This window comes from Scomber japonicus, chromosome 20 (genome assembly GCF_027409825.1).
Source record: "Scomber japonicus isolate fScoJap1 chromosome 20, fScoJap1.pri, whole genome shotgun sequence".
Taxonomy (NCBI): Eukaryota; Metazoa; Chordata; class Actinopteri; order Scombriformes; family Scombridae; genus Scomber; species Scomber japonicus.
In genome coordinates this window covers 7,358,014-7,384,117 of record NC_070597.1, presented here as the reverse complement: position 1 = coordinate 7,384,117, position 26,104 = coordinate 7,358,014, and the positions used below count along the sequence as shown (strand labels likewise).

Sequence of the window (26,104 nt, the reverse complement as noted above, 5' to 3'; positions counted from 1 at the left end):
CATGTAACTAGTTACTCCCCAACACTGCTGTTAGGTCTCCAAATATGGTGTAACACCTGTACCTGTAATCTCCTCGTGCAGCTGGAGGTAGGAAGGAGGGATAGTGGGCGGTCCTCGCTGCACACCTGATGGCCAACTCCTCCCTCTTTCTCCTTTGCCGCTCAGATCATGTTGTTGGCACTTTGTAGTGGCACGGCATCCTGTTTTGTTTGCCACATATAACAAAAAAAAAACAGAGCATCAGTTGAGGATCAGGAGTATGTGTGACAGCTGAGACCCAGCAGTGACCAAACGCAGCACACAGGTAGGAGTTTTTACACCTGTTTCTCAGCTATTAACCAGCTCAATTTGAAGCTTTTAAAACAGGTGCATGCTGCTTTTAACCTCGATTTAAATGTTAATACAAATAAGTGGCGATTGCCGAAGTTAGCCGAATTAATCATTGTCTTCATATTGATTTAATTAAAGTGTGTTTATATGAACGAAGCTGTTTGAGGACAGGTGAATCGTTTTTCTTCAGTTTCAGTATGGGAGTTTGGCGCAGTGCCCATAGCTACACTTTGGGACCACAAAGAGTTAGTTTGTACAGCTGCTCCTCACAAACCTATGTTTACAGATTAAATAAAAAAAATGCTTGAGGAATAGTAATAATGTAACATTTCTTAACACAGACTTTAAGGGTTTATCATGGACTTGTGAAATAGTATTTCTCCATAGCAGCACTCTGTTATTTCAACACACAGGCTCTATGTTAATCACTTAGTGAGGAGTTAGTAGTCTGATAACAAGTGTTTTCCCTCCCAGTATGTATAATATTAAGTGTCAGGTGCTCTACATACAGTGGAACCTTATCATTTTGACCTACTTAGTGTACTATTGTTGTTGTGTGATACTGTAGTATTTGTTGTAGGGTATATAGCTCTTTGCTTTAGTAGTCACCACACAGGAAAATCAATTAGTTGATTATTTGGTTTTCTAATTTATTGGCAGTAATTTGGATAATGTATGAATCATTTTGGTCTTTTAATCTCACACTTTTCTCTTTCTTAGCTGTGAGGATTTATGGGTTATTTCAGTTTTCTGTCACTACAGAATTTAATGTGAGTTTTTGATTGTTGGTTAATTGGAAGAAACATGAAATTTAAAGCCATCACTTTGACTCTATAAAATTAATCAACTAATTCAGAATCTATTCACCAAATCAACCGAGAATGAAAATAATGAATTGCAGTCCTATTTAGATTGCCATATGTTTTTGTTTTAATGGTGTATTTAATAGTATTGACTTTAACCAGCCACAAACCAGTGATGATAGATGTGCATGAAATTACTAGATATTATATATATATATATATATATATATATATATTGAATATATTCAGGTTTTTGGACTGTTAGTCACATCAGGCTCTTGAACTTGTTCCCACTCTTGTGCGACATTTTATAGATTCAATAATGAGCTGATTAATCACAAATATGAATAGATTAATCAATAATGAATAATAATAATCAAAATGTGAGACATTCAGCATTTAATGTCAGTTTTGTCAGCTGTGCTTTAAGAAGCAGGTTGGATTGTTGCTGGTATTAAGCTGTTTATTGTATTCAAGTCTGCTGATGTTGGTGTCATGGCAACTCTTCTATCTCTCTCTCTCTCTCTCACACACACACACACACACACACACACACACCTGCTAACTCACAGGTCTTTCAAAGTTGATCCTCACCTGCTGGGAAGAGATTTTAAAACACAAACTAGTGCATACTGGTGTTTGCTGCTGTCCAAAAATCATGATGTTCTCCACCTGCTGCTGCTGTTTGCTGTTGTGTGCTACTGTTTGCTGCTGTGTGGGGAATAAAGGAAATATTCACATTCTCTCTGTCAGAAAACCTTCGCTGCTCCCACACCTGATTAAAACACCAAGACTGCTTCCAAACCTGCAGGCTGCATGATCTGCATGATGTACACAGCAGTAATAAAACAACAAAGCCTGTCTCCTGGATATTGTTGGATAGTATCTGAAGTAGGGCCGGTTGATGTGGTTGAAATAAATATCACATTAATATGAGCAGTGTTTCTAATGTAGGCAAAATGACATGTAAAACAGATGTTAAATACAATAAATGGTGTTTCATATTATGCATTCAACTCTTCAAATGTATGAGGATGATATTGCCTCTATATAATCAGATTATCACCCAATCTTAATCCTAAAACATCACTATGAGCTACGTTTGTGTTTTAGACAATTCATTGGATAACCATTATTCAAAAACAACATTCATAGACTAATAAAATGATGATGAAATAATCCTTTTTTGTAGTGCTAATATAAAATGACACTTAGCAGCTGTGAATATTAAATGTATTTCTGCTAAAAGGAAAAAATATAGGTAATATTTAGGTTTAGATTATTAATCTGATAAAATAAACCTCTGAAGGCAACAAGACTAAGAATCTACAGCCATGCTAGTGACTCTGAGTGGTGCTCTGAGCTAAATGCTAACATGCTAACGTTTAGCAGGTGTAATGTTTACGATGTTCACCTTCTTAGTCTAGTGTTACTTTTGGTTTTTATATTCTGGTCGTAAACCGAAGTGTTGGACAAATAAAAATGTTGGTCTTATGATGAAACTGAATCATAAAGTTATTACAGTTTAACTTTAGGGACGACATGGATGTACCAAATTTGATGGCAGTCCAGTAGCAAATACTAGAGTAAAATAGGATCACTAAAGCTATTAAGATTCATCCTCTGGGGACAATGAATGTTTGAATCTGAACCCATCCAGTACTTGTTTATAGAGCTTACCTTACCTTACAGTACTGATTTGAGCTGCAATGATTAGTCGATTTAATGAGGTAGCCAACTAATAAATCAACTGCCATTTATTGTGATAATCGATTCATCATCTCAAGTCATTTATTATTTTTATTAGTTATTTTAAAAAGAAAATGCAAAAAAATCCAAATTAGTTTCTTTAGTTTTCTTTGATAATAAACTGAATATCTTTGAGGTTTTTCAGTCGGGATAAAACAAGACACCTGGAGCATTTTTTGACATTTTATAGAACAAACAACTAATCGATTAAATCAGAAAATAAACAACAGATAATTGTTAGTCTCTGTCCCAGTTGTTGAGATTTCTCAGTTTAGACCAAAATGGCCACACTGTCGATGCAGCTAAAAAAATTCATGGCAGTCCAATAGCAAATGTGAAACTAACAATGATGCTAGAGTAAAATAGGATCACTAAAGTTACTAAGATTCATCCTCTGGGTACAATGAATGTTTGTACAGAATCTGAACCCATCCAATAGTTGTTTATAGAGCTTACCTTACAGTACTGATTTGAGCTGCAACGATTATCTATTGTGATAATCGAGTCAGTTTTTAAGAAGAAAATGTAAAAAATCCCAAATTAGTTTCTTTAGTTTTCTTTGATAATAAACTGAATAGTCGGGATAAAACAAGATATTTGAGGAAGTCATCTAGAGCATTTCTGACATTTTATAGAACAAACAACTAATCGATTAAATCAGAAAATAAACAACAGATAATTGTTAGTCTCTGCCCTAGCTGTTGAGAGTTCTCAGTTTAGACCAAAATGGCCACGCTGTCGATGCAGCTAAAGACAAAACTGAAAAAAATGAGTCGATGATGAAACCGTTTCACCTTCAGTAAAGTTCAAATGAAACTTCTCTGGGAAACGAGCTCTGTTTACATTTGTCTTTATGCACGAGAGACAAAGAAGTCAGTTTGTATGTTTATCTCATCTCTTCACCGTTGGTATCAAACCTTCGTGATGTTGTTAGTAGTGACATTTGTAGATCTGATTATCTGAAGTCGGTATTTGTGCCGCTGCGTTAGTCAGCAAACAGAGAACAAGCCGTTCTTCTTGATAGCTGAAATGAGACCAATAATGAAACAACCACAGCAAATTAAACACATTAGCATACAATGCGTACAAGTACAACAACACCGTTGAGTAATACTTTCGTTACCTAAAATAGACTCATGTGGCGCAACGCCAGAGAAAAATATGAACCAGAATTTCCACACACACACACACACACACACACACACACACACACACACACACACACACACACCATGACAACAACACCTGCTGCTGTGTGCGTGCCACCTGCATATAAAGCAGTTCAAAACATTCGTCTGCCACAATTAATCTCCAAAAACACTGACTGATGAAAGCAGTAGAGCAGTCTGTGTATTATATATCGTCTCTATGAGCAGTCTTCTGTGACGCTTAACTACACCAGAATACTTTTAATGTTCTTAGTTTTCTTTGTTTGGCAGCCTTTTATGGTTTTGTCTATGAACCCCACAAGAGTAGACAAGTAGAATAACTGTCCAACAAGCACATGAACTTTAGATTTTAATGCAGTTAATCCGCTGATGTGAACTCAACACACAGCAGACGTCTGACTGTCTGATTTGATTCATATGAGCGTACACACACACACACACACAAGTTATATTTGCATCAAACTGCAGAAATGGAAAAACACAGCAGTTGCTATGTGGGAAGAGGCTTGAAATTCACTGACTAAATATATAAGTGTAGAAGAAAAGGGTCTCATTTTATTTCTAATTGGTTCATTTGTCATTACCTGACAAAATAACGTTCAGTAGGAGTGGGTGGTGATAATTCAGTAATATCTATAGATTCAGAATTTTATCATTATGATCTTCTGTTGTCCAAATTGATCATTTAAATGAATATGTATTGAAATATATAAGAATATCTCAACAATAGTGGATGGGTTATGAGAAGATTTGGTCTGTTCCTCATCATTGATCTCTAACTTTTTATCTAACGCTATCATCAGGTCAAAAATGACGAATAAGTAAATGTTAGCATGTCGAACTAAGACTAAACATAGGAAACATTATAGCTACTAAACATCAGCATGTTTAGTCTCATAGGGCCGTTAGTGTTACTTTATTACTTATTAAGTCATTACATTTTTATTAAAATTATCATAGTTCTCTCAGATCAGCTATTGATTAATTGGCTTTTAAAGCACTGTATTTTCTTTTAGTGTAAATCCAGGTTTAATATTTGATTTAGAGTCAATGTCCAGTAGTTAATTGTCTGAAATTGGACTTGTTTGTAGCTGTTTTTGTACAACATTTAATGTCAAAATCTGTTTCCTTACATGTTACAGTTTCAAGCAGAAATTCATAGGATTAAAAATACTCTTATGGAAATGAGCTTTTAGTTTTAGTTACGGCACAGATGTAATATTCTTCTTGAACTTCACACCCGGATCTTTTTCCTTGTTATCATTTATTTAAACTCTCCGTTGCACTGTTGTGTTTTATCATGAATGAAGTCTTCTAAAAAAGAGAAAGGCACTTCTGCCAAAGAGCTCACTCTTAGTAAGTTTCCACATAAGTCAATCAATGAATCAGTATTTCTCAATTCGCAAATATGGATTGATTAATCTATTATTTCCTTGATTACATTGGTTGTTGGTTGTCATAGAAACCTGATTTGAGCAGCTTGAACAAGAGATTTTGGACGTTTCTTAAAGAATAACTACTTAATTATAAAAATAATTAGTGATGAATTTATTAATTGGCACCTAATTGATTAATCAACTAATTACTGCAGCTCTAGAGACACCCATACTTTGTAGTTCAGTTCGGAGCTTTATGGACAGCTGAGTCTGATTGTTAGAGGCTAAAAAAATCTCTCCTCCGTCCCCTCAGGTAACATGATGGAGGTAGCAGGTCCCTGGACAGAAGTATTCGAGGGTTCGGAGAGGAATGAGAAATCCGGAGGAGCAGAGACATTACTGGGAAGCTCCACTCTGACCCTCGCTCCTCTGATCGCTGATTCTCCCTCCGTACGCCGCTCCCAGCCCATCCTCATCACCTCAAACAGGTATGACCAGGAACACGCACACTTAACGCAGACGGCATTACTCATAGGCTGCAGATGCTGATGAAGTTTCTCAATATACAGTACACACACACACACATACACACAAACACACACACAGGAACACAATGGACATGAGTCAGTAGGCTATTTGAGTAGACGGTGGGTATTGACTGGATATTGACTCAAGTTAGTGACTCAGCTTCAGGTCATAAGTCACCTGATGTATAGAGAGTAGTGTGTAGTTTCTGGTAAGACAAACATTGTTCCAGATACTCCCAGCCTTTAAAAAAACATGCTTAATAAAACTGTGGAGTGTGTTTTACTGGTTGGCACGCTGGAGTTTTCTTCTACTTCCTTTTTTCTTCACTTATCTTTTGTTTACTTAATTCCTGATGATAGTTAAAGGATCGGTTCACAGTTTTTCAAGGTGTGTTAAAACAGCAGTCGGGTGTCAATTTAAACACTGAAAGAGGGTTTCTTCCTTCACTGTAATTAGAGACCCTTCAAATGTGCTTTTAATGTAAGTGATGGAGGCCAAAATCCACCATGTTTTGACTGTTCCTTCCTTCTTTCCTCCCTTCCTTCCTTTCGTCTGTCCTTCCTCCCTCCCTCTCTCTTTCTTTCCTTCCTCCCTTCGTTCCTTCCTTCCTCCCTTCCTTCTTTCCTCCCTCCTTTCCTCGCTTCTTCCTTCCTCCCTCCGTTCCTTCCTTCCTTCTTCCTTCCGTCCTCCCTCCTTTCCTTCCTTCCTTCCTTCCTCCCTTCCTTCGTTCCTTCCTTCCTCCCTTCCTTCCTTCCCCCCTCCTGTCCTTCCTTCTTCCTTCTGTCCTCCCTCCTTTCCTTCCTTCTTTCCTCTCTCCTTTCCTTCCTTCCTCCCTCCTTTCCTTCCTCCCTTCTTTCTTTCCTTCCTCTCTCCCTCCCTCCTTCCTTCCTTCCTTCCTTCCCTCCTTACTTCCTCCCTCTCATCCTTCCTTGACTCGAGGACAACAGGAGGGTTAAAAGGGAGATGAAAATTGTGTTTCATCTACTGTAATTGATGTAAATGGGGTAGACACAATCAACACCTTTCACCACCTCCAAAATGCTCCAAGAAAGTTTTAAACTGTTACACAAAACTTGATTTTATATGAGGCTTCAGCAGTTACAGTCTTTTTAGCATCAAATCATCTCTTTGTGTTTCCCTGTTGAGCTGTGGTCAAAATATAGTAACAAAAAGAAGGACTTTGACATTAAAACACTGTAACATTGAAACATATCTACTTGATTTGACTCATTTGGACGGCTTCATATTAGCTTCAGATAGACCATTAAATACATTTTAGCACAAAAGGAGGACTGTAGACTTTGTCCTCCATCACTTACATTGTAAGTAAATAATGAAAAGATCTTCTAATGGTCAGTATGATACTATGATTACAGGATGAAAAGAAAAACTTGTTCCAGTGTTCATTTGATCACCTGAAAAAGTGTGAACTCATCCTTTTTTAAGAGAGAGGTTTTCTTGATAGGCCTGTAATGATTGCTTAATTATTTTAATGGTAATGTTGTGACGTTATTGGCCACGGATGGCAATGACGTGCAGTGTTCAGCCAAGGGTTAGTCGAGATAAGGAAGCAACAGAATCAACTGTCAACAACTTTTTAAAGACTTTGTAACTTTCTCTTTGATATATAATTAAAAACAGGCCTTGAACTGATGTGGATTTCACCAAATAAGACTTAAATTATTGTATTTTTCTCTTATTGAAAACAACACATTATTACTTCTTTCAATACTTTCTGTGACTCATTGGTTCCTGCTGAAGTTATAAACTTTACAGCTGCACCAATCAATATTTTCATGTGAACAATGGGTCCCATGACTGAATTATCACCTGACTTTACAGTTCCTCTTATCTCTAGTAGCCTTTTATTGTCTGTCTGTTCATTGTTTTTGTTTTCTGGCCTCTACTTTTACTGACTGTAGGAAGAATATTGCCTCATTCATAATAAAGGGCAATAACCAGAATATGTTGTACAGTACATGTTGTACTTAATAATACTTGATATTGGCTGGTTTAGAGCTTGTTATGTTCTTTTATTTGTGTCTATAACTTTTTCTTTTCTTCTGTTTTTAGGGTAAAAGGTGTAGAGTCATTCTCTTCTTCTGTCCCGTCCATACCAAACCCCTTTCCAGAGCTGTGCAGCCCCTCAAACTCACCGGTGCTCATTAATTCACTTCCACCGCCGTCAAGTGACAGAAATGTGAGTTCAAAGCTTCATTAGTATGCAGCTTTACGAGTCGTATTGCATCTGAAAAGGTTTGATAACTATACACACTGTAAATTAGACAGTCTTAGAGTCCAGGTGTTGTTTTTCATAGCTGCAAGATTTGTCATTTTGGTTTGAGTATTTTTGTTTGTTCTGTAAACCAAGCTGACCTTATTTTATGTCACTGTCAACTTTGTAGTCACGCCATTTTAATTTCCTTCCATTTCACCATTTCAGCTTCTTTTTACGTTACAGACCATTAACCAAATTAATCAGTGTATTGGAAGAACTGAACAGTCGCCAATGTGATGTGATCCAATTGATTGTCCTGCTCCATTACTGCCGAAGGTTGACATGTAATGGTCAGGGCTCCGAATTCAACCCTCATTTTTTTAGAGAGAAATTTGGAGCCACATGTGAAGGATGATCCTGGAGATCCCATGAAAACACAAAAACCAGCAATGAATTGATCCTACTAACAAATATGGTCTGTGTAGCCAAATAGGTATATTAATCCACCACTGAAAATAGTCCCAATTAAAATATACTATTTGCTAATGACATGATATATTTGTGAGCTGTTTTTAAAAATGGGCTTGGGTCAGGAAGCCAGAAAGTCTTACAAGACAGACTTAACCCTCCTGTTGTCCTCAAGTCAAGGAAGGAAAGGAGGGACGAAGGGAGGAAGAAGGAAGGAAATGAGGGAGGGAGGGAGGAAGGAAGGAAAGGAGGGAGGGAGAAAGGAAGGAAGGAAAGGATGGAGGGAGAAAGGAAGGAAAGGACGAAGAAGGAAGGAAAGGAGGGAGGGAGGGAGAAAGGAAGGAAGGAAAGGAGGAAGGGAGAAAGGAAGGAAGGAAGGAAGGAAGAAGGAAGGAAAGGAGGGACGGAGAAAGGAAAAGAGGAAGGAAGGGTGGAGGAAAGAAAGAAGGAAGGAAGGAAGGAAGGAACAGTCAAACAGATGGGTCAATTTGACCCGAGAGGACGATACGAAGGTTAAACATTGTTGGTTTTAGTCTTTTCTTTGGGTGTGTGACAGTACTAAAAATACCGAATAACTTCTTATCCCTTAAGAAGTATCGGCTTTGGACAAATCAGCACATCTTCTGCGTCAATCCCGACACACCTGCCCCATATATTTAGGGTCTGACAGGTGGCATCAACAAGTGGATCCTTTTAAAATGTGTCTTGACTTGTTGACTAAGAGTGTAGCTACAGGTTGGTTATGATTGTGACTGACAGGTAAACTCAGTTGCCATGCCTGCACTGACTTATTTTGACTTGCAAACACTGCCAGAGTAAACATGTCTGCAATTACAACAACGTGTCACCGAGCCACGTTCGCCCACGAGTGTTTCATGTATGGTAATGTAGGTGAACAGGCACACACGCTTTGGTCATTTGACACACACACACACACAAAATGTTATTAATTCATTTTTGGTTTGTTTATTTTAACTTGTTCTGCATTTGTGTTGCCGGGGGGAGCTGTTTTTATAATAGTGGTTTTCACTATTTCACAATCCTCAGCAGGAGCACAAAGGATCTGCAGAGTCACTTTTCTACCGGCTGATTAAGTTTGTTTTAAGGAATGAAAACATAAGATACGTAAGATGGCCCTGATACATAAAGCTAGCCTCCATAAAGAAATGTTTTTACCAGTTTGGTGTGTAAGAAACTTGACTGGTCTGCACAGAGCTATGACCTCAACCTCGTCCAAACACCATTAAGATGCACTTGATCACCATCTGTGAACCAGACCTTGTCACCCAATATCAGTGTTGCACCTCACTAATGCTTTTGAATGGGATCAAACCCCTGCAGCACAACTGGTGGAAAGCCTCAAACCAGAAGAGTGGAGGATGTTACTTCCTGAGGTTTCTTACATTTTTTTGAGGATTTTGAGTCAATATTTGTGATATTGAGCTTTAAAGATAAAAAACATGACTTATCTTGTTGTAGCAGTAGATAGATATTGAATGACATATTCATACTTTTATGCAGCTTACCTCTTTGTTTAGATTGTATTAATTCTTTTATGTAATATCCTGGTATCGAGGCAGTCGTTCCGTCTTTCGGCTCTTTATTTACTTTTAAATTTGTGCCTGTGTGTGTGTGTGTGTGTGTGTGTGTGTGTGTGTTAAAATACAGGCATCGCGCTCTGTGAAATCAATTTATTAATTTTTAAAATAGAAACAGCTCACTCTATAAAACCAGCACTCTATCACACTATATTAAATTGCTTGCAGAAAGTGAAATGTACTCCAGTGTGTTTGAGTATTGCATGTTTTTGACTGTCTGATCTAATCTCCACTGTTGTCACGCATTGTTGACTTTATGTCTGAAGCTACAGAAACTGGATTTACTCGGAGTAAAGAGAAACATATTTTCCTGTGCCTCCCCCCCTGCTCTTTAATAAAAAAACACTCAAGTCAAAGTGGACTGACCGGATATTGAACCGCGATGTTTCCACTCAAAGAATGTTTCCTCCCCTGTGAAAAACCTCCCCCTGGTTGATACATACGACCATTATTTGTCCCGACTGACGCAGGCACTCGCCCAACCAGTCGAGACTTGTTGATTGACCGCTGCAGGTTTCTGGTTGGGCAGGTTTGTTTTCTTTTTCATTTCAAGCGTGCTGCTGGATCCAGACGCCGTGTCAGACAGCGTGCTCCGAGAAAACGTCCTGACCTTTGTATAACCTGCACCCAGTTCACCTCCGCAGCAGCAGCTTTATCGGCCATCGCACAGGCTCTCCTCACGCATGGCTGCATCTCCAATAAGATCTTTTTTTTTTTTTCTAAACAGATACAGGAAAGAACAGGAGAGAGTAGATAGATTTAGTTTTTTCACACATCTTCTCTCTTTAGCAGACAGCTCATCACATGCAGAATTCATTTTAAAACCTGTGTTGTGCATGCTCTAATTTTAACATGAGACAGAAAAACATGTAATTTGAGAAACATACAATTAACCCCCCCCCCCCACAACCCCCATAATAAAAACAAAGTACAGTAAAATAGAAAGAGAGAAATAAATTGCTAGAATAGAGCATTTAATATAAGATTGCAGCATAAAATAATAATTAGCTTTAAAATCATTAAAAGGACATAGAGTGCAAATGAAAGATTAAAATGTAAAGTGCTTTAAAAGAGCTCAATCATAAGCTCAGGAGAAGAGAAATGTTTTCAACCTGGATTTAAAAATCCAGTTCCCCCACAGTTGGGGCTGATTTCAGTTCTGCTGGTAGTTTGTTCCAGTTGTGTAAAAGCTGCTTCACCATGTTTAGTTTGAACTCTGGGCTCAACTATCTGACCTGAGTCAGTAGATCTCAGAGCTCTACTGGGTTTATATTCTACTAACATGTCATTTATGTATTCTGGACCTAAACCAGTCTGTGATTTGTAGAATATTAAAGAAAGTTAAGATTCAGACAACTTTCATGAGCACGTTTCACCAAATTTGCAAACACACAAGCTGTGACCTGCAACATGAGATCATTTCCTTTTTTGACATGTTAAAGTAATCAACAGAAACAGCTGTTTATGGGCATACGAGGGGACTGACTGTCACAAATATATCTGCAACTAGCAGGCGACAATCATATGTGAAACGGGGTAACACTGGCTCCATCTGCACTCTGCGTGTAAGCAGGGCTCGTAAATCTCTTTTGGTGAAACAGCCCCCAAGAAACAGTCATGACTTACTCCTGTGTTGGTGCAAAATTAGAAAGAAAAACTGATGGCCTCATCAAATGTCAAAGCGTATTAGTCACAGTGTGGTTGTGTCTGCCGTTGCAGCACAGATGACAGATTCTTGGCTTGACGTTTTGGCTTCTTTTCTTGAGTGCACTAATATTGACAAGATGCCAAAACTAGCTGTGAAATGAATGTTGTGTAATCTCAGTTACTCAGTTGTGGATTAAACGTATTAAACTCATCCAACTTTTTTAGGATAACTCATTTTAAAAAACGTGTATATTTTTGCTCCACCTGGGAATCAAGACAGAATCACATATGAAAATCCTGTTATTACTCAATTTGCATTTACCACTACTAAGGAGTGTTTTGGGGTACATATTTCTAATTGTATGCTGTTTCATACTTTGAATCCAAAGTATATAATTTGAATTAACATCAAAAAAATTTGTGATACAATAAAATGTTGTGTAAATAGCTTTTTTGTGCATGAATATATTTATTATTTTTCATTTTCCTACAATAACTAAGGACATAAAAAGTGAAACAAACAATCCAGGTAGTGGAAAAAGCGTCACTATATTTCTTTGCATGTCTGTGATCAAAAGTAATATAAACTTTTGACTGCATGATTTCCTACTACAGTATTTTTACGTTGTGATATACGGCCTCTTAGGTAAAGCATCTGAGTTCCTCTTCTGCCTCTTTTGTTTCCTGTTAGTTGATAAAGGTGTACGGTGAGGACAGCCACAGCAGGAAGGTGTATGTCTCTCGAGGAGCCACAGCCAGAGATGTTTGTCACATGTTGGTCCAGAGGGCTCACTGCAGCGATCAGGAAAACTGGGCTCTCCTCGAACTCCACCCCACCCTGGGCCTGGGTAAGAAGAACTGAGCACCAAACACACAAAGCCACAACTATAAAAATTGCATCTAAAATGTTTAAATTTGGCTCACTTCCTCCTGTCTCCTCAGAGAGATGTCTGGAGGACCACGAGGTTGTGCTGGATGTACAGGCAAACTGGTCCCTCAAGGGTGACACACGGTTCGTTTTCTGCAAAAACTACGCCAAATATGAGTTCTTCAGGAAACCAATGGTACGCAGCCTGCAGGGTGTTAAAGGATCCGACTACTCATAATCTATATTTTTCTTACTGTCAATAAGTCTCAAATCTTTGGAGCCAAACCAACAATGAATTACTTTACTGACATGTATTGTGTGTGCGTCCAAAGCCTGATATATCTTATCTTAACCCTAGACCTCTGATATCATCCAAAAACTATTGAAATGCTCCAATGAGCCCACAGATGCTACACTGGATGACATGTTCCTTTTTATTATGAAGAGTTTGGGTTACGTTAGTGTGTTGAGACATGGCTCCAAAGACTAATAGACTCCTATTTCTGTGTAAGGAAGATGCCACTGAGCATGTGCAGGGGCCGGCTATAGATGTAACAGAGGAATAAGACATACCAGGCTTTGGATACACACACAATAGATCAATTCACTGTTGGTTTGGCTCCACACACAAGATTTGTCGACGATAAGAAAAATAAATAAAGTTGCCTCATGTGTCCTTTTAACCTCTACGTGTAAGAATCTAAAACTCTCTGCAAAGATGCGGTTTCAAATAAATACCCATCCCTCCTCCTCCTCTTCACACACCAGAGCAGCTCAAGCAGGAACGAGGAGGATTTTTCACACTATTAAACATGTTTTGTTTCAGTAGACGTTGACAAGCCGTGACGTCATTGTGCTTCGTGATCCGGGTTGATTGGCAGGTTGCGTGCTGGTGCAGACACGTTGACTGGAATGCCTCAGATATTTCATTACATTAGATCTGGTGTGCTGCTTGTCCTGTTACACAAAGGTGACAGTTTGCATTGAAAATTGGTTTTAATGAACCCTCCTGTTGGTGTTTCTGTAAAGCGTGCCCACACTGCCTCCAGAAGGTGCACAAGGGAAAATGTGTATCTTGAATTAAGCACATTAAAACTCATTCCTCTGTGTGTATTGTAAAAATGAAAGTAATATACACTTACACACATTTCCATATGTATTTGCAAGTTGCAAACAGACACTAGCAGGATCTCTGTCTCCCTCTGAGTAAATGATGGAATTGGACACCTGTGGGTTTTGTGCACACATGGCTTACTTTGCATGATGATTTACCTACGGCTTTGTCTGAACTCGCAAGTTATGATGTCACCTCCATTACATTTTAAACAAAAGAGTATAATTCCCTGCAAGGTGTGTTTTTTTTTATCTTCACATTTCAAGATAGTCACGGTCCAAAGCCGAATCTTGATCAGCAGGATGACGGAGCGATAGCAGAGCAGGCTTGATGCAGGAGCAGCTTCTTTTTCTTCTTGTAAATGAGCCTTTTTCTCCTTCAATGGATTTTAATGACAACTTTCTCTGTCCTTTCTCAGCTCTTCTTCCCTGAGTCCATGATATCCGACAGTGCCGATGTCAGCAAGGGGATGACATCGTCAGAGCTCATTCAGGTAAAAAAACTGTTGAAATCATGAGCAACACTGGAAAATCATCAGTCCAGTGGTCTGCTGAAGGCCAAACTTGATGATGTTTATTCAAAATCACAAACAAAAAGGCTGAAAATGCAAAGAAGCTTTTTTTTAAAATAAACTCCATTCATGGTTTCACTTTAAAATTTAGATGAACTTAAGAACTGTTGGACTGTATTCTGTTTTATCTGATTTTCACTGAAACATACCTACAATAGAGCATTTTCTGATTACTCATTAAGTCTATAAAATGTAAATAATTAGAAAAAATGGTCATTATACTTTCACAGTGTCAAAGGTAATGTGTGTAAATGTTTGAATATATTATTAATATTCATTTCATAATGATGTCAATGGGACAGTTATTGTTAGAAATTTAAAAATGAATGGATATGGGAATGTTTCTCAGCTGTCAATGATTTTTCTCCATCATTGGACGAGTCAGACAAATTTGGATTTTGTTGAATGGTTAAAACTGATAACAGATATTGTCTCTTTTGTGTCTCTACTCACAATCACTCACAATTACAAAGGGAAGCTTTGTTAAGTTCGCTCTACTTTTTTCATGTATAGAAAGAAAGAAACCTACCAGGACGTTAAATATCTCTATTATTAGTTTTTCTTAATTACAATATGCTACTCTTTTTATAAAATACTGTATTTATGTGGCATTTACTGAAACATTGTGCTCTATGGTCATTTTCATCTCCACAGTTTATTGATTTTTCTTGCGTGTATCTAATTCTATTTACCCAGGCCTATTTTGTTTTGTTCTTTTAGTCATTCGTCATTGATTTTCTGTCTTGTGTGTCATTATGTTGTGTACATAATGAAATAGTTCATATAGAAATGTAATTACAATTTACAGAGAAATGAAACAGTGAAAAGCGGTGTGTCCTCACATTTTAGAGGCTAGAAACGGTTTGGTGTTTCTATTGAAGTCTTTTGATAATGAAATAATTTATCAGCAAATAATGTTAAATGACTCACTGATTACAGTTATAACTGTTTCTCACACCAAGTTTAGATCCTTTAACCCTCCTGTTGTCCTCAGGTCAAGGAAGGACAGAAGGAATGAGGAAAAGAGGAAGGAAGTAAGGAGAGAAGGAATGTAAATGTAAATGTAAATGTACTTTATTCATACAGCCCTTTACAACAGTCCTTTCGGTGTACCAAAGTGCTTTACAGCAGGTAATAAATAAAGAGAGGAATAAGTAAAAACAATTAAAAACAATAAAATAACAATGAAAGCAATAAAATACAACAAAGGAAGGAAGGAAGGAAGGAAGGAAGGAAGGAAAGGAGTAAGGACGAAGGAAGGAAGGAAGGAAGGAAAGAAAGGAGTAAGGAGGGAGGGAAGGAAGGAAGGAAAGGAGGAAGGATGGATGGAAGGAAGGAAGGAAGCAAGGAAGGATGGAAGGAGGAGGGAGCAAAGAAAGTGGGGGAGGGGAAGAAGGAAGGAAATAAATGCTTATAATGAGCGCTGTGTGTGTGTGTGTGTGTGTGTATTCCTCAGAACCTGCTCCGGTCCGGCACGTGTCCGGAGATTCAAGGTTTCCTGCAGGTAAAAGAATCGAGCCGTAAAGCCTGGAAGAAAGTCTACTTCTTCCTCCGACGCTCCGGCCTCTACTGCTCCACCAAAGGCTCCTCTAAGGTCAGCAAGTCAAGCCATGCTCTTTATTCCAGCTTTTAATCACATTCACAGACTCGAGGGGTTTCACAGCACAGAAAAAATAACAGCAAAACACTTCATGAATAAATTACTCCTTTTTCACACTGTGTTCCTTTAACACGTGTCCATGTGTGTTTGTGGGTGACTAGGAGCCTCGGCACCTGCAGTATGTGGCCGATCTGGAAGATTTGAACGTGTACACTGTGGTGAACAGCCGTAAATTGTACGGAGCACCTGCGGACTTCACCTTCTGTATTAAGGTAACTACTTCTTATGCGTTCAAACAAGACAGAAAAATGTCCTTATACCAGACAGTACACTGTGTAGCGAATACTTAAGAGAACATTTCGACCTGAGGCTTTGTGTAAGTACAGTATGTGCGTGTGTCTGTGATTTATGTGCAAGTTAGAGCAACACTCCCCCACCAACACCCATTTAGCATTCATGTCATTCTTGTGATTTTGGATTATTGAGAGAATATTTTTTTCACACTTGAACAGCAGAATCTGGAGCGGTAATCCCCCCCAGAGTTTGTCAAGAAATAACTCTGCACGGCTGACAGTGATTGAAGAACTTTAGGGGGGTGGGGAGTGGAGGGGGGGGGGGGGGGGGGGGCATTCAGTAATATCAAACGCACCAGTAGTTTGTTGCACAGTAGATTTAAGTCAGTAATAGCTCTAACAGCAGAAAATGGATATTTTTGTGCTACTGGGAAAACATCCAGTTCCAATTTATGTGACATTATAGCTCTTCTGCTCGGTGCTACTTATAAAAGCATTTTACAGCCACCAAAGAGGAAGCTAAAGTAAAAATGGAAGACAATAGCTCATAAATGTAGTAAAGATGAAGGTCAGCAACACTTACATAAAAACTGGAGAGTGTGTTTCGCTCAAAAATATTACTTACTGACCATGAAATCATCTTCCACCTTCAAACTAAACATCACTTTCACTGTCAGAAACTTAACTTATATAAAGTTGTTTTGGCTAATGCAGGCATTTCAAACTCATTTTCATTCAAGGGCCACATACAGCCCAATTTGATCTCATGTGGCCTGGACCATTAAAAAGATGGAAGGAAGGAGGGAAGAAAAAAAGGAAGGAAGGAATGAAAAGGAGACAGGAAAGAAAGATGGAAGGAAGGAGGGAGAGAGGGAAGAAAGATATGATGGACGGACAGAATGATGGATGGAAGAAAGGGAGGAAGGACAAAAGAAAGGAAGTACTGTAAGGAAAGATGGAAGGAAGGATAAAAGGAACAAAAGGAAGACGGGAAGGAAAGAAAGGGAGGAATGAAATATGGAAGGAAGGAGGGATGAAAAGAAGGAAGGAAGGAAGGAAGGAGGGCCGGAATGGACCCCTCGGCGGGCCGGTTCTCGCCCACGGGCCACATGTTTGACATCCCTGGGCTAATGTGTTCAGGTCTCTTAACACTGTGTGATTTTGGCAGGGGCGCCATAAGGGAGTGAAAAGTTAGGATGATTCTAAGGGCCCATGACTGAGAAGTGCCCTAAAAACATTACAACATGGGTTGTTGTTTTTTAATTCATCAATAGACATAAATGAGGTATTTTATTTACAATGAACTAAAACTTTATTCATTTATTTTTTGGCAAAAATTACCCACCCAAAGCCTCTGTATTGCCCATAAACCCCCCTCTATTTACATTAATTGGTTGAGTCCTGTGTTCTATTTTCATATTGTAGTTAGTATTGGAGAGAGAGTTGTAAGCCTATTGCGCATGATTGGTGTGACCTGCATGAGGTGGTGGGGCCCAATGTGATATATTTTCATGGGGCCCAAAATCAGCAGTCAGCTCCCCTGGATTTTGGGCTTGAAGCCTTTTACACATAATTCCTAGTAAATTACTGGAATAACCTTTCAAGCATTGCTAGTGATATTCCCTATTCACACATGTAGCTACATTTAGGAACTTGCACCTTTTTTTTAACATAACATGGCGATGCTGGAATAGATAGATGGTAATGCAGCACTTACTGTATAGATGCCAACTGTTGTAAAATTCAACAGAAGAAAAAATCCAAACTCACATCAAACATTCAAACTCTGCAGTCCCGATTAAATATGAATCATGATTATGTTCCTGCATTGCCTATTTCTCGCCTCATATGTTTCCAGAAACATATTTCATTGTTATGTTTTAGCTGTAATGATTCACCGTTTGTGACCAAGATTTTATTAGAGCCGTCTCGCACCATCTGACTTTCACAATAAACGTACACAATTGTTTTTTGTCTCATAGTCTAAAGGCGCCTTTAGCAACTAGTTTCTCATTTTACACATCCAGCTGTTGATCATTTTGTGTTGTGTGTTTGTGTGTGTGTGCTCGTGCAGCCCTCAAGAAACCCCGTCCGTGCTCAGGACCTGAAGATCCTCTGTGCTGAGAGCGAGCAGATACGGACTTGTTGGACATCCGCGTTCAGATTGTTCAAGGTTTTACAATAAAATCATTTTTCTTTCTAATACACTATATAACAATACTTTGATTACTACGTGTCTATTGCAGCCCTAACATCTTCTCTAAAAGTAAACTGAATTTCTAGGGCTGCAATGAATGCTTATCGGTCTGTTAATTACTTTCTCAATTGGTCAATTAATCATTAGTCGACTATTAAATGTTTAAAAGATGTTTAAAGATGGCATTCACAGTGTCTCAGGGGCCACAGTGATGTCTTCAAATTGCTTCTTTATGTCTAAAATGTTAAGATTATCAATTAACTGTCATATATGTAAATGAAACACAGCAAATCTTAACATTAGAGAAGCTGGAAACATCAAATATTGGGCACTTTTGCTTAAAACATTTTCTGATGTTCGACTAATCTATTAATTCGTGCAGCTCTAAAGTTGATTTTATAACCTGTGAATAATATATTGTGTGTTTTTTTATTTTTTATTATGTGCCGTCAGTATGGGAAACAGCTTCAGTGTAACTACCAGCTATCCAAGTCAGCTCCACGAAGCCTGGAAGGATCAAACCTCCCAGATAACAAAGTGAGCTCATCAAACATGACATGAATCATTTCTGAAGCATCTGACATGTATGCACTTATACATGATGTGTGTGTTGGTGTGTGTGTGTGCAGTCAAAGTCGGAGGACAGCTTGGTTGCCATGGACTTCTCGGGGAAGGCTGGAGGACGGGTCATCCAGAACCCAACGGAGGCTCAGAGCGCAGAGAGGGAGGAGGGCCAAGCCTGGAGGGTGAGGATGAGGGGAGGGGAGGGCATGGCTGGCTGAGGATCTGCCAGGAAGAGAAGAAGGAGAGAGCAATAAAAAGAGAGATAAAGAGCGACAGAGGCAGTAACGATAATCAAGCGTAGCCAGAGTTTTGTCTAGCCAAGCTCACAGAGGTCTGTTACACAAGCAGAGAGAGGAGGAGGAGTGTGGAGGACAGGATGGATATGATATGTTTTAACTCCGAGAAGAATTGCTGTTTTTTTGTTATTTTTCTAGTTTTGGTCATAAAAGCTGAGATTTGGGAATACAGCAACATTATTAAAAAAGTCAGAAAGGCAGAAAAAAAGTGGATTTTGACCATTTGTCTTAAATTTTCTCTCTCAGACAAGTTCACACCTTGAAGTTTGTTTACAACCTGTCTGGTCATCTGACTGCTTGTATTTCCATGATATCAGCATTTAACCTGATATGCTACTAGCTAATTTTATCTTATGACAAATACTATTTATCGTAACAGTGTATACTTACTTTGTCTGATAAGTAACAAACATTTGCAGCACAGTTTTTTTTTCTTTCATAAGGAATTGTATTATTGCTAACAGGAAATGTAGCAAAATAGCTGTAATATAATGTAGTGATGTTAAAGAAAACCCCCAAAAATGTTCCTTATCTGTATCTTTTTGTTCCTCTTCACTGCAGAGGAGAGAAGCCCTGAGGTGCAGTCTGCCCAACCTGAACTCTGCTGCACGACCTCCCTGTAAGTCCACATGAGAGCAGATCAGGTCCTGATACTTGATGGTTTCTCAACTCGCTCATGCTCCTTGTTGTTCTGTGTTTTATTTCTAGCGATCCACAAGATCCAGCCGTGGTTTCATGGCGGCGTGTCGAGAAAAGAAGCACAGAGACTGATAGAGAAGCAGGGGCTGGTAGACGGGTGAGTGGAGGAACTTCAGTCAAAGCTCCCAGCAGGCCAGAATCCACAAGAAATTATGACCATATTAGACAATGCCGCACCTCATTATTTATGTTCAGAGCCGATGCAAGAAGTCATGTGTCTTTTGTAAAGTGAGGCGGAAAGTAAAGGTGTGGAAGTCAGGGTGATGAATGGGCGTGCGGCACATCTCGTCTTACTCATTACTCATTCAGGAGAGTAAAGTTTGCCTCTTGTCACAGACAGCAAATGAGTCTAAGTTTAAATGTTTTAGGTAGCCAACACTGACTTAACCTTCACCATAGTTTATTTGCCATAAGCTCATAACCTTTTCCGAACCTTACCCATACAGGTAACGTTCCCAAACCTTTAATATTCCTTGATAATTTATTGCTGGAGAGTTCATTATACAACAATAATAACTCTGACCATTACAGTATGTTTCCATGACATGTTAGGCAAATGATATATGTGTGTTTCTCAGCTGAGGTGACATTTACTTTAGTGTTGTGTGTGTGTGTGTGTTTGTGTTTGTAGGATGTTCCTCATTCGTGAGAGCCAGCAGCACGCACAGTGCTTTGTCCTCTCACTGTGTTATAAGCTGAAGACCAAACACTACCTGGTTATCCCTGTGAGTTCCCCTCATTGTCTCATGAACAGTTTTCATACTTAAATCATTTCATACAGCCTCACTTCTTCTAACCTAACTACGACTGTTCTTGTGTTTGCAGTGTGAGGATGGCGGCAGGAAGTACTACACCATGGACGATGGCTTGACTCTCTTCATAGACCTCCTGCAGCTGGTGGAGTTCCACCAAATCAACAAGGGCATCCTTCCCGTCTGCCTCAAACACCCCTGCGTCTGTGTCGCACTATGAATCCGTTGTTCACTTCACACATAGCCTGTCTGACCTCTGCCCACGTTGGCCCACGATACCTTAACATAACCTCTCCTCCTGGCCCAGGATCAGTCATTAAGACCCTTCATTCAAGTCTAAAGTGTGAGCCCCAATCTAAGTCATCAGATTGCGTCGATATCTGTTCAGCACTGTTGATAACAACCGTGCTACGTGCCAGTGCAGTGCAAAGGTATGTAGTCCATGTGATAATGTTTTCAGGCTTGTTACACGTGGACTCATGGGAAGCGTTAGCCAGACATAAAGCACATTGTCTGATCACCTCAGCCTCTCCTCCTCTCTTTAGCATTTTTAATTATACTCCACTACATGTGTGGCTCCAGACAGTGGTTGGTTTTTTATTTTTAATTAATGAGCTGCTGTCTCCGTGGAGGCGGCTTAATTAGCCGTGTTGGACAGACTTTTAGCGCTTCGGGGATCTTTGGAGAAAGAGCAACTGTTAAAGTGTAGATTCAGACACATGCAGCTGTGATGGCTGGCAGGTTCAGGATGAGCACAGGGAAACGTTTGACTGTGGTTGCACCAGATGTCAGTGAAGAGGTGATCGATTGTGGCCACCAGAGGGCACTATGCAGCCATCAACCCTCAAGAGAGGAATTTAGATGTTTTAATAGCAGTGTCATGTAAGAAATGAACACATGCAGTTTTGATATTAATACTGAAGAGAAATATGATGATGTAATCATGGAAATACCCCAGATTGCAATAATGTAGCATGTAAATTCTTATTCTTCTGTCTTTGTTGTATTTTGTACATGAACTTCTTATTTGTGCCGTAATCTCACGTTATATTTTAATGACAACCTTTATTAGTATAACCGTAAGCACTCTTCCAATGCTATATTTGCACAGTTATGGTGAAGGGAAACTGCATTGTCTTGTGTGTTAAGAGCTTATCACAAAAAGGGCTGTGACTAACGATTATCATTCCTATATTTTATTGTTCGGTTTGTCAGAAAATTGTGATAAATGCACCGCACAACTTCTTAAAGCCAAAGAAGATGCCTTTAAATTGTTTGTTTTTTTCAACCTACAATAAAAAAAGTCCAAAGATATTTGATTTGTTATCACCTACGACAGAGAAAAGCTGCAAATCCTCACAGTTGAAATACTGGAACCATGTGATGTTCAACTTTTATACTAAAGAATGGGCTTACCAGTATATGATTAATCAATTCAATGTATTAGTTGATCAGCTAATCTACAAAGTGACTAATCGTTGAGTGTTCATTCTCGACCTGGGAAACCGTTCATAAAGAAAACTCAAGGTCCACTAAATAAGAGAACTCACTCTTCTAATATGCAGTTAAAGCAAATGGAAAAAAAGCCAGTAAGTGAACGTTGAGTTGTGACTTTATTTGAACATGTTTTCTTTTACCTTAAATATTTTGCACTTCCTGTTTATGTTTTGTTTTTAGGATCCTCTGATAAAATGTCGGCGTACTGAATATCCAAATATTGTCATTAATCATTCAGTCCAACAGGCCAGTTTTCTACTCACCTATGGAAACAAAACCAGGTTTCAAGTACTGTAGCTGTGTATCACCATTGCTGAATGTGTCAAAAAGTTTTTGTACAAATACATTCAAATGTGTGAATGTGGAAAAACATTTTCATCAAATGAATTTTAAATATTTGAATGTGTAAAAAAACATCTGAACAAAGCTGATTTGAACTATTTAACATCATATTTTACTAGCTGATGATCATGTTTGTATAATATGTAAAATAACTGCTGTCACACAGTGATGGACAGTTGAGCACATGTACTCCAGTAGTATACCTCACTACAATATTAAGATGCTTGAGTATTTCCATTGTATATTACTTCCTTTTCTTAGATAAACTGTGTACTTTTTCTACACTACATTGATTTGACAGTTGGCCACTTTCAGATTTTCTATTAAAAATGTGATAAGCTTATAAATGATTTCCAATGTTTCTCAAAAAGTCCAAAAACAGAGTACACATGTATGCAACAAGACTTTTTTTCTTTTTTTTCTCTCCCATTAAAAATCTCATGATCCCTCAGATTTATCTTAGGACCCTTTAAGGGCACTGACCCCTATGTTGGGAACCATTTAACCACCAAACTGCGTGTAAAGTAATTTAAATGCTCCAGCAGCTATCAGTCCAATAATTGTGTGTAGTAAAACATGACAGGGTCTATTTGAGTTTTACTTTTAATTCTTTAAGTACATTCTGGTGATAATGCATGTCTAATTTTACTGAAGCAGTATCTTTGCAGTACTTTCACTTGTTATGAAGTTTTTTTTTAGGTGGGATTGGCACTTTTACTTGAATACATAATCTGAATACTGCTGTACGATAAATGCAGTGCAAGAAGTTTACAGCAGAATAAAATGCAAATGCTCAGATAAAGTACGAGTACCTCAAAGTACCTCAAAACTGTACTTGAGCTTTGCCTCATTGAAACTGAATATGCAATGAAATTATTTAAAAACCTTTATCAGCCTCAAACTAGACCAGTTGGGGGAAAAAAAAGAAAAAGAAAAGAGACCTGGATTGAGTCCTGATGAAACCATTGGTGGAGCAACATAAAAGGCTGCCGCAAGGTTATTGTGGAGTTCCTGGCAGCCGGCACAGATCACAGATCCTCTGCTGGATGGCTCCGAGCTCTGCAATGTGCCTTCAGAAGCTAAAGAGCTGATTTCTGCCCTGACCCACTCTGTCTGCTTGTGTGTGTGTGTGTGTGTGGTTAAATACCAGTGTGCTCTGCTAACCCTTCCTCTCCACTGCAGCCCTTCGGAGGGGTTGCTATGGTTACAAATTTTTCCTCTGTTGGCCTAGATGGGCAGGTAAATTAGGGGTAAAAAAGACAGAGCAGAGACGGGTCAGGAAGGCTTCAAAGAGATCTCGTATACGTATGGCACAATTAGGGATGTGTGATCACTGATTTCATTTTTTAGGGTGTGCGGAAGCGGAAAGAATGGCCTATACAAATATGACCCTCCTCTGTTAAAATGTGATAAAAATTCAACCCGTCTTTAAAAAGACAGGGCAGAGTGGGTTTTATTAATCTCTGAGGGCGTTTTTCATGAGGTAAGCTGCAGTTTTTAACAAAGTAGACCTATTTAAAATAAAAGTAGAATACCATTTTGTAGATCATGTGTCATGTCCCCAGTAATATTTCAATTATCACTCAATTTATTGATTTATTTTAACATATAGTGTCTCCACACCTATTACATCCAACTCTGGCATACAAAGATACTATAATACCCAGAGCAAAGTAAAGAAAGTATTTCTGGGAATTTGGTGAGATTTAATGATATAAATAGATATTTTATAGAGATATTCTTTAGACTAAATGACAAAAAGGCAAAATAATATAAAAGTGATTTTGTGTTCTTCAACATAATTGCACACAGCTTTGAAACATTTGACTATAATTTAAGATGACATCAGTATAAAATATAATTGAGCTTTAAATTGGGATTGTTATGTGTGGTTTGTGGCTATAAATAAGTCAATATCTTATTCCACTGCTCTTTAAACAATCCCAGACTTAACTTCTTTGTATATGTTACATTATTCTCCAAATAAATTCTACATTTGCAAGATGAGATGCTTCAAATAAGGCCTAGGACGTGGGTTACATATTGAATAGTCATTTAGAATAATTTTGTATTGTTAATATACATTTGATTTAAAACAAACAACTAGTACTATTGTTGTTTCCTACCATTTAAAAAATGTACATTCGTTATTTTTTATTTTCACTTATTATCAATATTATAGCATAATTTCTACAGGATGCAATTCTTATTATAACCTATTTGTTTGCACTGTAATTGTTCCATATTTTAAATGTCAAATTCCTCTAAACTTTATTCACTTGTCAATTTAAGCACCACCCGGCTACACGTTCAAGTGACACAAATCCAACACCCCCATCACCACCATAACGACGGGCAGTTGGGTGGTGGAAACCGTGTTTGTAGCTTCAATGTTGCTCAGTTTAGTAGGCAGTAAAGTGGCGCTTAAACGCAGAGAGAAATTGGCGCGAAAAGTTCCCAAAGTTGTTTGTTTTGCGGTTTTTGCGTCATTGTCTGGAAGGAGCCAGAAGATGAGAGCTAACAACAGGATCCAACAGCGTAAGGTAACGTATGTGTGATCGTTGTTGGTCATTTTGGCTTGTTAATTGTTTAATTGTGGACAAGGGCGTCAGTTTGGTTTTAGAAGTGGTGGGGACAAAAAACGTAACACCCCCCCCCCCCCCTCCTTTCCGTTTTTGTTGTTTAAAAAAAAAAACTTGTTATATCCACAATGAGTCTTGAATTAGTGCAGCGGTTCCAAAACTGTTGCCCCACGACCACCCACCATCCCACACAAAAGTAACGCATTCTATTGATGTAGCTATTCCAGCGTCATGTTTAATAAGCTGCCCTTTTTTTGATGAACACCTACACAGTTTATAAGTGATATCCTTTAATTTCATGTTTCCATATCGTTATGATCCGATTCGAAATTATGTATTTATTCATGAATTAATTACAAAAGATTTAAAAAGTTAATTTTAACACCTGTCCGCCATAGCCCTTTTCATCTCACGTACCTACCCCCTAGAAGCAGCTCGCGTACCACCGGGAGTACGCGTAGGCCTACCACAGTTTGGGAATCCCTGCTCTACAGTGTATTGTCAGGTGTTGAAAATTGTATTCGAACAATAAAAGTTGAAAACCACAGATTGTGTTTTGGCTTGTTTTGCAAAACGGCGTTGGAAACACCAGTGTATTGGCTCGGGATATGTAATACTAATACACATAGGACAAAGAACAGTGTTGGCAATTTAACACTTCTCTTGACATCAACAAAGTTTACCAGACAAACAATGCCAGACTGTAAAGGGGGTACGAAATGAAACGAGGTACTGAGCATCAGCCTTCTGAGAGCCAGGGCTGCTGGCAGCTTATGTTATACTGCATTAAAAAAAACAGAAGAAAAAAGCACCCAGACGAGAATTGCATCTGTCAAATCCTGA

At 38.6% G+C, this 26,104-nt stretch overlaps 1 protein-coding gene across 1 annotated transcript; it reads left to right on the top strand.

The window, feature by feature from the left end:
- The first annotated feature begins 176 nt into the window (after positions 1-176).
- On the top strand, positions 177-22,908 carry grb7 (growth factor receptor bound protein 7). The gene is made up of 15 exons (XM_053340980.1): positions 177-304; positions 5,741-5,915; positions 8,029-8,155; positions 12,578-12,734; positions 12,829-12,950; positions 14,287-14,361; positions 15,896-16,033; positions 16,201-16,311; positions 18,407-18,505; positions 18,983-19,066; positions 19,159-19,275; positions 19,951-20,008; positions 20,098-20,185; positions 20,720-20,813; positions 20,914-22,908. Exons 2-15 carry the CDS (start codon positions 5,746-5,748, stop codon positions 21,058-21,060), a joined length of 1,587 nt encoding a protein of 528 aa, XP_053196955.1. The 5' UTR covers positions 177-304; positions 5,741-5,745; the 3' UTR covers positions 21,061-22,908.
- Positions 22,909-26,104: the final 3,196 nt, after the last annotated feature.

Coding starts and splice junctions, on each gene's coding strand:
- grb7 (XM_053340980.1), top strand. CDS start 5,746: ATGATGGAGGTAGCAGGTCCCTGGACAGAAGTATTCGAGGGTTCGGAG. Junction 14,362..15,895: donor CATCGTCAGAGCTCATTCAG/GTAAAAAAACTG, acceptor TGTATTCCTCAG/AACCTGCTCCGGTCCGGCAC. Junction 19,276..19,950: donor AGGAGGGCCAAGCCTGGAGG/GTGAGGATGAGG, acceptor TCTTCACTGCAG/AGGAGAGAAGCCCTGAGGTG.